Source organism: Cydia pomonella, chromosome 8 (assembly GCF_033807575.1).
Source record: "Cydia pomonella isolate Wapato2018A chromosome 8, ilCydPomo1, whole genome shotgun sequence".
NCBI lineage: Eukaryota > Metazoa > Arthropoda > Insecta > Lepidoptera > Tortricidae > Cydia > Cydia pomonella.
The window spans coordinates 5,765,709-5,779,478 of record NC_084710.1 but is presented as its reverse complement, the minus strand read 5'-3'; the positions used below and the strand labels follow the sequence as shown (position 1 = coordinate 5,779,478).

Genomic DNA, 13,770 nt, shown 5'->3' with positions numbered 1-13,770 from the left:
GACATTAACATTGGGAAAATATTTTTACACAATTTGATCTGACAACCGGGTTTCAAAATTTGCTAGCTTAAATTGAACTCTGTCAAGTTGACATGAGTTAAAACTTAATTGGGGCCTCTGTACAGTCCATGTCATCATGTCAGTCTTTGTACATGACATTTAAATGCAATAAAATTGCTGTATGCATACAGGGGGGTATCTTTTTCTTTGCATCTGACTGAACTACTTGTAGGACGCGAGTCGTCAGGAGGTTAACCTGAGCTATGCCCCATTGCTTGACATTGGAGGGTATATTCAAGCTTATTAATAAAGTAAAGTCCCATTGTAGCTGATAATAAATTGATAATGTTTGTTTCCCGGCATGGGGTGTCACATGCAAGTGACGCAAGTTGCTGTAAATTGAGTAATGTCATGTTGAATCTTGTCACAATGACTATATAATTTAATAAAAATGCTAAATTACTTATGTGATAATTGTAACTGATTGTATACATTAATAATCAATCCTGCACTGTCCAACACAACATGGATTAACAATTTAACAACGATAATAAAATAAAAATAAACATTAAAAAGGCATTAAAGTAATTAATTGAAGTTGTAATTAGACGCGTTTTACCTACCAATAAAACGCATATTAATTTACTTACCTTATTCGAAGCTTATTAATTGAGAGAGGCACGTCGTTTCCCGCCATTGTATTGCTATCTCTTTTCAACGTATGGCTATATTTCGCTCTTTTCCCCCACCATTAGTGGACCACCACCTGGCAGTGGGGATGAGTTTTACTTAAATGAAATCCCAGAATGGCTCGTCATTGGCTCGAAATTATTTGAATGCCACCAGGCAGAGTTTACTCATAAGCTTCGAATAAGGTAAGTAAATTAATATGCGTTTTATTGGTAGGTAAAACGCGTCTATTAATTTGACCTGACCGTTATTCGAAGCTTATTAATTGAGACCTGTTTGTTATCGCCTGGTGGTGGTGGAAAAGAAGATGCCAATGTGACCTTATAACGTGATGATAAATTTGACAGGACAGAAATGTATTAATACCTTAGATTCAGCAATTAAACATTTATTTCAAGAACATTATATTATAACAGACAAATTTTTATCATCACAGTTTTATTATAAGATTAGTTTTCTACTTAATTGGTTGAAACAAGTGTGATACAGAATCAACAGTAGAGGATACAGGCATCACTTCACGCCTATAATATCGACTGAAAGTATTTTCCGAGCGCCAATTACCACGCGCTAGAATGTCGTCTACAGGGAAATTGTCCACCCAATGTTTTGATGCCACAGCAGAGCGAATGCTGCCCGGGGATGCAGTAATGCCTGCTTCCTTAAACAAGCTTTTTATCCATCCCGAAATGATCGTTCGGGAAGCACCTTTAACATCACCTCTTAGAGTAACAAATAAATCATATATGTTGGCTAACCCACGCCTACATTTCAATAAGGAAATAGTATGCTTCACCCAAAACACAGGATTCAAGTTTTGACAGTCAGGGTTCTGCAACAATTTCCATCCCGATTGCCTATAATCAGCGCAATCCGTCTTAGACCCAAATGTCGGCCAAAAAACAATAGCATCATCAGATTGCACAAAGTGTTGACAATCAATTTTCAACAATGTCAAATCATGAATTCGTCTGCCGGAACAAAGAAGCAGTAACATAGCAGTGTGCCTAGATGATTCGAAAGGGCTTTCTAAATTAACTTTACATTTATTCAGATGATCGAGAAGAATTTCAATATTCCAAATAGGTGGTTTTTGGCCAATAGGTTTCTGTAAAGCAATTGATTTAAGGACATGTTTAACAAGAATGTGTGAACTTAATAGGCCAGAATCCTCAGTATTACATAAAGTTGACACTACTGACTTGTAAAGCAATATAGTTCTGTACGAAAGTTTATGTATCAAATGAAGGTCTGACAAATATTTAGCTACGTCTGAACCTGATGGCTTCTTATAGTCTACCTTATGACTAGTAGCCCAGACCACCCATTTCTTCCACGCTATGTCGTAAGTTTTTCTGGTAGACGTACGCCAAGATTGTTCGAGCAATTTTAATTGATCAGAATTCCAGTCAGTTAAGTTCGCTGACCACCCCCACACTTCCACACTTCTAGGACCATGTCCTGAACTTTCGGTGGTGGCAATCCCGTCGTGATGTCGATAAGGAACCTTTCCAGGGACCGCAGAGTAAATGGAGCTGCTTGAGCGCGTGACCTGATGTCCGCTCTCCAATAAACGCGATCCCATCGTGGTACTACTAGCAGATACGTGCCCGTTGCTTGGTTGAGATGGGCTAGCACTTTCGGCACCAGGTAAGGAGGTGGAAACACCCAGGCCAGGTTGTAATTCCATACGTGTGAAAAAGCGTCGTGAAATAATGCCTTCGGATCGTTTTGGTCCAGTGAGGCGTAGTTTGTCACTACATGCGCCCTGTGAGACGCAAACAGATCGATCTGGGGAACACCCCATTTTGAAAATACTTTCTCTAAGGCCCCCGGAAGCAGATGCCACTCCGGGGCCTGACGAAGCCGCGACAGGTGATCTGCATGGCTGTTGTATTTTCCCGGAATGTGAACTAAATTCAGATGGATGCGATATTGCTCTAGGATGCAAAATATCTGAAATGTTAATTCCAGGAGTGGATTTGATTTTGTTCCGCCCTGATTGCGTAAGTAAGCTAGCACAGTTTTGTTGTCGCATTGGACAAGTACTGTAGAGTTGCTCAGGTACTGACAGTGACCTTCTAATACCCTTTGAACAGCAAGCATCTCTTTCTGATTGCAATGTAGCATTTGCTCCGATTTTGTCCAAAATCCAGTCAGAGCTAGATCGTCTAATTGGGCACCCCAGGCCAGGTCTGACGCATCTGTTGTTAAGAAGTGCGATGGTGGGGGCAGATGGATTGGCGAAGGCATACGACAATGATGCAACCACCACATCAAGTCCTCCTTTACCCTGTCGGGAATGGCATAAGTCCGGCTTGAAAATCGTGGCATAGAGTTGAGAAGGTTTAGTAGGGCTCGGTAGTTCAACCTCCCCTTTTGAACCGTAAAACTTGCGAAGTTTAGAAGTCCCACTAACCTCTCTAAATTTTTCCGGCTGGTTTTCGCAGCGGAAAGCATCAGTTGAATTTTGCCTATCAAAATAGGGATCTTTTCCTCTGGAAGTCGTTTCTGGTTTCCCCAGGCATCCCACCAGACGCCTAAGTATACCAGTGCTTTTTGGGGAGTCAATTGAGATTTTTGATAATTGATCAACCACCCTAGTGTTTCTAATTTCTTTACGACCACCTTGACATGCCTGGCCAGTGTATTCTTGTCTTGGTGAGCAATAAGGAAATCGTCGAGGTATACTATTATCCTTATATTCATGTCCCTTAGAACCTGCGCTACCCAATTGGTGAAGGTCGCAAAAGTTTTCGGCGCAGTGCTGAGCCCGAACGGTAAGCAGGTCATCTGCATGAGCTCTTGGCCATAGATAAGGCGTAGAAATCGCCTGTGTGGTGGGCTTATCGGCAGATGGAAGTACGCCTGGGACAAGTCTACCTTGCATAACCAGTCTTCCGGCTGAATGAAATTTGGCACGCGGTGCACGTTTATCAATCCAAAATTTTCGGTTATTACATACCGGTTTAAAGCCTTCAAATTGAAAATAGGCCGGGGCGAGCCGTCGCTTTTGGGCACTATAAACATCGTTGATATGAAACTGGGAGATGGATCCACTACTTCTAGCACACCCTGTTCCTTCATTTGATTGATGATCTGCGTCATCTCGGCTGACTGCGGGCATTTGAGATTGTTGCCGCAACAGTTTGGATAAACCAGAGGTGGCTTCTGAAAGAAGGGTATGCGATACCCCTTTAACATCCGTAGCACGTGGTCCGGTGCGTTCATGTTCTCCCATATGTTGTAAAACTGTGCCAGCCGGCCTGCCCTGAACCTCATGTCAATATTTACCTTTCTTATTGTATCTGTACCCCGCGGGGGAAGCTCCTCGTTTTCGAGCGATTCTGGGCTGATGTTGGGGCCTTTGCTGGTATTGTCTCGACCGACGTCCCCGAAAGGAACCACTGGACCCATTCTTAAATGCACTGTTACATCCTTGCGAAGGATAGTTATGATTGTAATTACCCCGCTGGGGAAGATATGGCTGCGCGGCAGCATTTTCTTGGCAAGCATAAGCATTACAAGAATTGCTTGCATGTGGATGATTGCAGTAGCCCTGCGAGGGCACTTTATGAGGCACTGCTCCCTGCGAGGGAGCGCCTGTAGTGGCCTTAAACTCATCTGTTTGCGAAACAGTGGTCTTTTTGAGAGGCCAGAAACACTTACGAACTCCACCATGGTGCTCAATCTTAGCGGTAAATGCTTCGGTGTTGAAAAGCGACGAACTGGATGGCGGTATCTTGCGTATAGCCGCCTTAAGCAAAGGCTCCTTGATATGCTTCGTGATTCCATTTCGTCTCATGTTTATCACCTCGGCTCTGTGTCCACAAACGAGTTGTAATATGTCTTCAGATACTTTGAAAAGGTCGCCGCCCAAAAGGACGCTACTTACCTTATCACGGAAGCTTTCGTACGAAAACTCTCCACCTGACCTAGTATAATCAAGTATTTCTGCCACTGCAGCGTGCAGGGCTTCTTGTTGTTTTATCAAACAAAACGTAAGGGCGCCATACGCTTTGTCAGAATGCACCAAATGAGGATAAGTGTCATACTGTTTAACCTCTTCATTAACCTCCAAATCAGTATAACCTGGAGACCTACTATAGATTTTCTGAGTTTCGAAGCGTTGCACCTCGCATAAAAGTTTTATTTGCTGTTCTGTAGCTTCAAGAATTGTTGGTTCCTTTAATTTGGTACCGAGGCCCAAAACAAAAGGTTTGGATGGGCCTGGCTGAGGTTCCGCTTCGGTATAAAGTTCTCGACTGACATTGTCCGAAACTACGGAATATGCATCACAATCATCGTGACGAGTGTAATAATTATCAGGATTAACAAGTGCTCGCAGCTCGTTTACTTGTTTAGTTAATGTATGGAGCCTGCGACGGGACTTTTTACGGCCCCCCCTTTTTTTGCTGCGATAACGGCACTTGCGTTTCGAATCCGACCTTGAAGAGTCTGAGGAACTGGAGCAGTCACTATCACTACTGCTTGACTCACTCGATACACGCTTATGTTTTGTTTTCGAGACATCCGGTTTGTCCTCAGGTTTTCCTTCTACATCATCCATAATCTACAATAGGTACAAACAACAATAAGAATCGAACGGTAAAAACCGTTTAAATAATTATAATTTTTCCACAAATGTGAAGGGTAGATTCGAAACTCTTTGTGCAATGGAGTAGAAACAAAGTAATAGCTACTCGAAGATTACTTACGTGAATAAGTTGTCACAAATAGGTAACCTTTTACTAGATATTTGCAGGTAATGAGCACGTAACTATAAACTTTTAAAATTAGATATTATGCTTGTACTTGGAGCTATAATTTTAAATAACTAATTTAACCAAAGTCGTACTTTTTGTTAGCACGACCTATCGCGGCGGGAAACGAGACGCCAATGACGAGCCATTCTGGGATTTCATTTAAGTAAAACTCATCCCCACTGCCAGGTGGTGGTCCACTAATGGTGGGGGAAAAGAGCGAAATATAGCCATACGTTGAAAAGAGATAGCAATACAATGGCGGGAAACGACGTGCCTCTCTCAATTAATAAGCTTCGAATAACGGTCAGGTCAAATTAATAAAATTATTTGAATAAAAAGTATTGAAACATAACATTAAACTACAATATCAGAACAACCTATTATTAAACCATTATCAGATACTAAAAGTTCGAGCAGCCAATGTTCATCAATAGAGCATCAATGTTAATAAGGTTAGGTCACTTAGCATTCCCTCCACACGAACTCACCTATATTTGAACCATAAACTGGCTATACATTCCCATTGCTCTCAGAGTGCATGCAAGTCAAACACTTAGGTGTCACCAGTGTAACACTGAGCTCCCTGACATCGAAATATTGACAAGGAATTTGATGTCTGATCTAGGCAACACTTTGCCGCTGGGGGCGAGATAACCAGCAGAGACATTGTGTATACACGTTCCTGCTCATGATACTCGAACTACTCCTGCTTGAGTTTGCCGTCTGTCTTTTTCGGGCGCGAACAAAGCCTTTATTATCAAGTCGTTAAAGTGCATGTTCAGATATTTATAAGCACATTGGCCACTCTGAAATATCTGATGGTGACTGTAGTAGAGTAGAGAGTGCACTGCACACACTTAAATTGGTTTTTCAGCGATCGACTCGTTAAACGGTTATCATAACATTCCTGTGGCCCAGACTATGACATCATGCCCTCAAATCAGACGATTTAATTGTGTGAGTGACTGACTCACACTAACAAAAACTCAAGGTCAATCGCTGGCATTACTGGATGGTGATAATATTCATGTTAACCAATACAACAGGAATTTTTGTTGCATTAATTAATTCTTATCATTTATTTTTAGCTAGTTGTGAGAATGTTTTAAGAGAATCATCAAATGAGCTTCTATTTTTTTATAGCGATCATTGAAAATAGACGTGGACTGTAGAAAATCGAAATTTGAGTTAAAATTTGTTAAATACACTGTACATAGAGTATGTGCGGAAAAAGAAGTCGTAGAATATATGGGTTCCCTTTTCCCTTACTCTTCTCTTTCCACACAGACTAAGTAGGTATACAGATTGCCTAAATTAATTTAATTACACCGTGAGCAACTGTGTAGCAGTGTAGGCATAGAGATTATTTTAACCTACTGCAACATTTAATTTTAAGCATTGAAAACTAACTCATTCAATCAAACCAGGGTAACGCTCAAAGCCTGAATCTAGGTATTAACTTTTAGCCCTGAAGTCCTGAGTAAGGTCAGTCAGTCAGGTCTTCAGTATTGACAAAACTGTGAGAGGTTCAACTCACAGTTTTCTCAATACTGAAGTCTCAGACATGTTAGTGTTTTACCTTAAAAAAAATTGACATTCCTACGTTTATTATGACAATCGTCATAATCGTGTTAGTTTAGGACAAATTATCGAGCGTCATTTCAGGCGAATGTGCCATAATATCTTTAACCTTTAATGCCCTACTCATAATACTGAGCTGCCATTGTGAAAGTTATAATGAAATGTCAATTCCGAAATGAAACCTTAAGATCTATGCAAGAAGATTGTTGTTGCTTTGTATGTCCTGACGGGTTAATCTATTATACTTATACATAATACCGTTTTAGGAGTCTAAGCCATATAAACGTCTAATGGCTTCTCTAACTTGTTTTGATAGTGAATAATAGTGACACATTGCTTATCACTATCAGATAAAAAAAGTTTACTGCCTACTGTTTACTAAACAAACACCTTTCCAGTTTATCAGCTTTTGTTAGTGATTAAACTTTGTCAATGTTATTAAGATAATTATTAATACAAACCCGTATATTCCTTAGCATCAGCTTGTAGCATGCCGTTATTGTGACCTTGAACGCCATAGTTCCGTAACCGAAGTCTTTGTGTTATCCTTTTAAGGCCTAATGTAGGTATAAGAAAAATTGGAAGTTGAATTTGAAATTAAGAAAATAAGGTTAAATTTATTTTGTTGTAAAATCTACCGAAATATCTAAGTAATAGAAAAAAGCAAATTTCAATTGAAATTGGTTGAAATTCAAGTAATAGGAAGAACTTCGTTAAATATTATTTACATTACAGGAAAACTCGTCCTCAAAATACCATGGAAGAACCTATACGGCGCGTCGGTGGAGGCGTCCATCGAACGCCTCTTCCTGATCGTGAACCCTTCAGCTGAGGTCGTGTATGACCCTGAGAAAGAGGAGAAGCTAGCGCTGGCCGCCAAGCAGGCCGAGCTGGTGAGGGTTGAGGAGGCTAAGAAGAAAGAAGCTGAGAAAGGTATGACTTTTTTTTTTTAATGAGAGTTCGTTCGTCTCTTAGAGTGGTGTCAGAAAGAGTCGTCAGGTGAGCGACTTGTCCTGATTGTGAATCCTTTGGCTGATGTCGTGTACGACCCTGATAAAAAAAAAAGAAGCTAGCGCTGGCCGCCAAGCAGGCTGAGCTCGTGAAGGTTTAGGAAGCTTAAAAGAGGAAATCTTTAATTTTATGTATAACTTAATGGCCATTTACTGTGGCCACCGTGCGGCGCGCTGATCGCGCAGAGAGAACCGGTAAGGGGTGGTCTTATACCAGCATTGCTGGCGTGTGTTGTGTCAGGGATCACATCACACTAACGACGATAAACTATGATTACTTTTCTTGATGACATCATAGGTATAAGTATAACGCTCATTTCTTACTAACGTGCGAGTGTCAGAAAGAGAGTTATTCGTGAGGCGTCTTCTCCTGGTAGTGATTCCTCCGGCTGAAGTGTACGATCCTATGTGTATCTAATTAGTTCCCGTAACGGCGTAGATATATAATATTATATATATATAAGAAAATAAATTTCAGATCAAAACAAACTCGACGAGACCTTCGTCGAAAAGCTAGTAACGCAAATTATAAAGAACGTCCAGCTGAACATAAAGGACATCCACATCCGCTACGAGGACAGCATAACGAATCCCAAGGCGCCCTTTTCCTTCGGCATCACACTACACAACCTCTCAGTGCACACGACTGATGAGAATTGGAAGCAGACGGTTATTCAGGACGCCGTCACTAAGATTTTTAAGGTTTGATGATTTTGAATTTACATAATAGCTTCCTGCAGGAGTTTTTGAGGCTGATTGTACCAGAAAAATGTTAGGCGCGATCAATACTGTGATCAAAGTCAGAACGATTTTTGTCTGTAGGTATTTAGTATGGTTTTAGAGTTTAGCGGAGTTATCCTTGGTCTCGTACTAGTCGTCGTGCCGCCAAGGACGACAAACCACTCACCTACTGCGTACCCCGGTCCGATGCGACTGCCTTTCAAGTCAACAGTTGTGCAAGATAGCACCTTTCGTTTGATTGACACAGTGCCTCTCGCGTCGAATGTCCCTTTAATGAGGGCTGTACAAACTCGTCGAGACACCCCGAGACATGCCGAGAATGAGTGTGTACATGCTGCTACCTTCTCGTCTCGCGCTTCTCCGATCGGATCGGAGCGGTGCCCAGAATCTCGGCGAGAGACTGTCGACGAGTGTGTACATCTGACATGATAATTCAGTTTTATATGGAGTAGCTGTCACGTAAAATATTTTTGCAAGTTTAAATGTAATATTTAAGTAATAATGATATGGTATTTAACCAATTAATTTTTAAATTAAGTTCAACCAAAAGCGAGTTGAAGGAACTGTCATAGGAACCATCGACGCTAGAGGAATAATTAGGCTTAGAACGCACTGCGATTAATTTCTTGCGGTTTGAGAACTGAAAAAGTGTAACGATCGGCGTGCTTCATAAGCGCAAGACTGAAACCGCAAGAAATTAGACTGAAACAGCAAGAAATTAATCGCAGTGCGTTCAAAGCCTTAGAAAGGGGTGGAAAGTTTATCTTGCATGTTGCTTAACTCGCGTAGAGAGACGTTCTAGAAAAGTAAGGTAAAGGAAGTAAGGATTTTCGTTTCGATGAATAATTGATAACTATCATACTGTGATGACATTTAATTATAGCCATATAGTTTTAGTAGGTACACTAGGTCGTACCTTAAGTTTAATTTGATAATATTTTTTTTACAGATATTAAATTTAGACGGTCTGGCAATATACTGGAACCCGGCAACGGAGCTGTACTCGAAACACGCAGAAGAATCCATCAGGGAAAGGCTGGAGAAAGAGATCGCGACCAAATCTTCACAGCCTACGTTTTATAAATATGGTAAGAGAATTTTTTGACATGTCCTAGGACATATCTCTCATAGATGACTTCTTCTCATCGGTTATTTTATTATTATATTTAATCGAATTCGAAAAAGGAGCTGGTGTTCAAATCATTCGTCTCTTTTTTGTATTTCTTGCATTTAGTGAACTATTTAATTGTACTTGCTGACACGATCAGAAAAGTGCCAACGGAAGTCGCTAATGAAACTGATGAAACACTGTATCCTAGCCGAATGTGGGCTAATTGTATATTTACATGTCATTTTAAACTATTTTGTGAAGTGATTTTATTGTTAAATAAAAACCTTAACCTTTCAGTAAACTAAAATGTAATAACTGTAATTAGTGAACCTTAAAAAAAAAAACATTTCAAACAATTGAACTGATGATCATACTTTTAGAAAACAAACATCCCTATTTGTCAACACACTAAATACCATCTATATTTTCAGCGCTTGGTCCAATCAATGCCACAGCAAAACTAAAACTAAATCCAAAGCCCGAAGCCGATACGCCCAAGTTTAGTTTACCCAAAGTCATATTAACGCTACACATGGAGCAACTATCAGTCAACTTGAACAAAAAGCAGTACCAAGACATGATGCTGCTAGCTGATTCTATGGATAGAATGAATAAGGGAGCTCCATACAGGTGGGTTTTAGTTTAGAACACTGCTACAGGAAAACTAAAACTAAATCCAAAGCCCGAAGTTGATACGCCCAAGTTTAGTTTACCCAAAGTCATATTAACGCTACACATGGAGCAACTCGAACAAAAATTTGTACTAAGACATGATGCTGCAGATTCTATGGATACGATGAATCAAGGAGCTTAGGTAGGTTTTATTTTACAATACAGCTACAATAAAACTAAAACTAAATCCAAGGCCGGAGGCCGACACGCCCAAGTTTAGTTTAAAAAATAAAACTTGTAAAAAACTTTGCGGAAATCGTGCGTGCGCAATTAAAACTAGCATAAAATAATATTGCATAATATTGCTTATATAATGAGTATGAACATCATAGTTTATTACTTAGTTTTTAAACTCGATAAACAAGTTCTTTGAACACTAATATCTATTCAAAAATTCTTCGCAACTTTATTCTCATTGCTAGTGACTGACTAGCTATTAGGTTATAAAATATTTGCTTTTAGACGCCGGCTTTGCATAGGTTTGTACCTGTTGTAAATCTTAATTTAAGTAACTTCTTGTCGTTAAGTAACTAGATACCAAACAAACAATGGATATTTTAACTTGCTACAAAAAGTTACTTTGCTCTAAATGTTCTATATAAGGCTTATTTTTGGATTTGTTTGTGTAAATGAGGATTAAAATTTCTATAATATATTTTAATGCATTATTATGCCACGACAGTGGCAAATAAGCGTACGGCACGCCTGATTTAAGTGTACACCGCAGCCTATGGGCGTGCGTTCGTTTGCATACACTTAAGATATCAAGCGCTAATGTTTGACAATCCTACTATCACAACACAAGCCTTTTTGAACTTACCATGGTACCTAGTAAATTTGTGTAAAAGCGTCCCTTTAATATTTATTTTTTATCACAAATCCTGGCGTCGTACAGTACCGTACCTATAGGTATCATTTTGCCGTCATGATAATATATACTACGCGTCTTTAGTATTCCTTCGTCTATCTACGCTGATACAATTATTGATTAATTCGAATGAGATATGCTATTTCGTTATGCGTGGCATAACTGGCCTACAAATGCGACGTCATAGTTTGCATTTAAAACAACGTCTTCCTGTGTCTGAACCAGATTTGCGTTTCGATATCTAGGTGAATTTATTGAAATATGGGTTATACGCTTCACAGGATTACTATGAAAGGGTCGTGCCTGCTATTTGTACCGAAAGATTCAATATTTTGAATGTTTTATAAAATAGAGTAATGACACTTTATTTCCACAAAAATAGTTAAAATTCATTTTCATATTGTAAAGAAGTAAAGAGTTATTGTAGCTAAACATAGGAACTCTAATAATAAAATGTTAAGAAATTTTAATTGGTTCGATAACATTTTCCCAATTAACAGTGTTTTCTTGAATTGAGGATTATGATAGGCATGTGAATAAAAACTAATTAAACACGTAATTAGTTTTATTTAACTAGTAAAAACTAATTTGAAGTATTTTATTTATCTTCTTTGTACGTTCGCTCACTCACCATTCAAATCGTTCATTCGTACGTTCCATTTCTACAATAATATAACAAAATACGTTAAATTATTTCAGAAAATACCGTCCGAACCTCCGCTCATACCGTGGCCACTACAAAGAATGGTGGCATTTCGCTTACAAGTGTATTTTGGAGGACGAAGTGCGCCGCAGAAGAAGGAACTGGGACTGGACGCATATGTTGACACATCGGAATCTGTGCAAAGACTATGCGAAGGCGTATCAGTGTAAACTGAGTAATAAAGGTAGGTTTCAATTGTTGAATCAATAAACAAATAAAGTCAATATAGGGACCATGCTCGTTCGAGGGTCTGCTATCTACTGGCTTGAATCGGAAACATGAATATGTACATTGACACTTCATGCCAAAGCAAGTGCTGCCATCTACCGTTCTCGTACGTTTTCTTGTGCATAGTAGGTTCTGACATCTTGTTGGCTACATTGGAAGCATAAACATTTACACCTCGTGCCAAAAATCTGACGTCTCCTAGTTGTGCTGCCCCCTACAGTTTGTGCACGCTTCCTATAGGGACGCTCCGCTACCTTGTGGTGTGAATCGAAATAGATTACATTGACACTGAACGACTGGGCTCCTGTGCTGCCCTCTACAGTACGCTGCTATATAGAAATAGCATACTATATAGTGAGTAAATAAAGTTATCGAAGATATTGACAGCATTTTCTCGCTAGATAGTATTATAATGCGTAGTGATAACCATCTAATAAAGTTAACAAGCCGCTAATAATCATTTGTCCCTTTCCGACTTATTGATATGACAGAAAGGGACAAACGATTATCATCGGCTTGTTAAATTTAGTAGGCTTTTATAAATGACGCCATAAGGAAGTATGTGCCGGTAGAAATACAAGCAACGAAAACGCATAGCGTGGGTAAAATGTGAAATTTAATGAGATGAAATTGGCATACTATTTAGCTGCTGTCAATACGTAGCATGACATATCTGAGTTTCCGACCAATCTTTGATGAGACTTGGACACGTAGACAATGGGTTGCGGTGCCGAATAGTACAATAGATATAAATCGTCTGTGCTACTATATCGAGATAGACGTTCTAACAAGTTGTTTGGTGAAAGTTACTTTAGCACCAAATCGTAAGGTCCATGTTTCCAGGAAGCGATAAGAATGTACTTTATTAAACAGCAATTGTCTGTTACAGGCAAGCCGACTCAAGAGCAACAGTGTCTTCTAGACGAGGCCGAAAAGAAACTAGACCTGCTCAACTTGGTCGTTATCCGGCAAAGGATTGAGATGGAAGTAAGTTCATACATCACAGTATTCATGTGAAGAGTTGTAAGAAAAATGCATTTTTATTATAACTCTTCACATTTGTGTCTTATATTTGGCAGCCAATAGGGCCGTTTTATTTAACCGCTAGTATACCGTGGACGCGATATCGCATCGCCAAAAAAGTTGCCAATTATATATGATCATTGCCAGGAGGGCGCTGTTATTCTCATGTATAGGGTGACAGTTTAGTATGAAAATTTTAGTTCCAATGAAATTCCGCAATATGGCGCGTGATCATATATTACTGGTCAGGCTTTACATTGTTTATTCCTTAGACTCAGTCAGAAGGGGTCAAAGTTTTTAACATAACTTTTTTTAGATATTTAGGTTACTTATTGTCCATAGAATCATGTGCTTTATGGATCCTAATAGATGGGAGA

The 13,770-nt window shown here is 39.5% G+C and overlaps 1 protein-coding gene across 1 annotated transcript in view; it reads left to right on the top strand.

Moving 5' to 3' along the window:
• Positions 1 to 13,770, top strand: part of LOC133520310 (intermembrane lipid transfer protein Vps13-like) — an 89,239-nt gene that overhangs the window by 1,764 nt on the left and 73,705 nt on the right. The window contains 6 exon segments of the mRNA XM_061854679.1: positions 7,773 to 7,970; positions 8,526 to 8,749; positions 9,738 to 9,876; positions 10,331 to 10,529; positions 12,139 to 12,326; positions 13,260 to 13,357. Coding sequence (XP_061710663.1) covers positions 7,773 to 7,970; positions 8,526 to 8,749; positions 9,738 to 9,876; positions 10,331 to 10,529; positions 12,139 to 12,326; positions 13,260 to 13,357 — 1,046 coding nt within the window.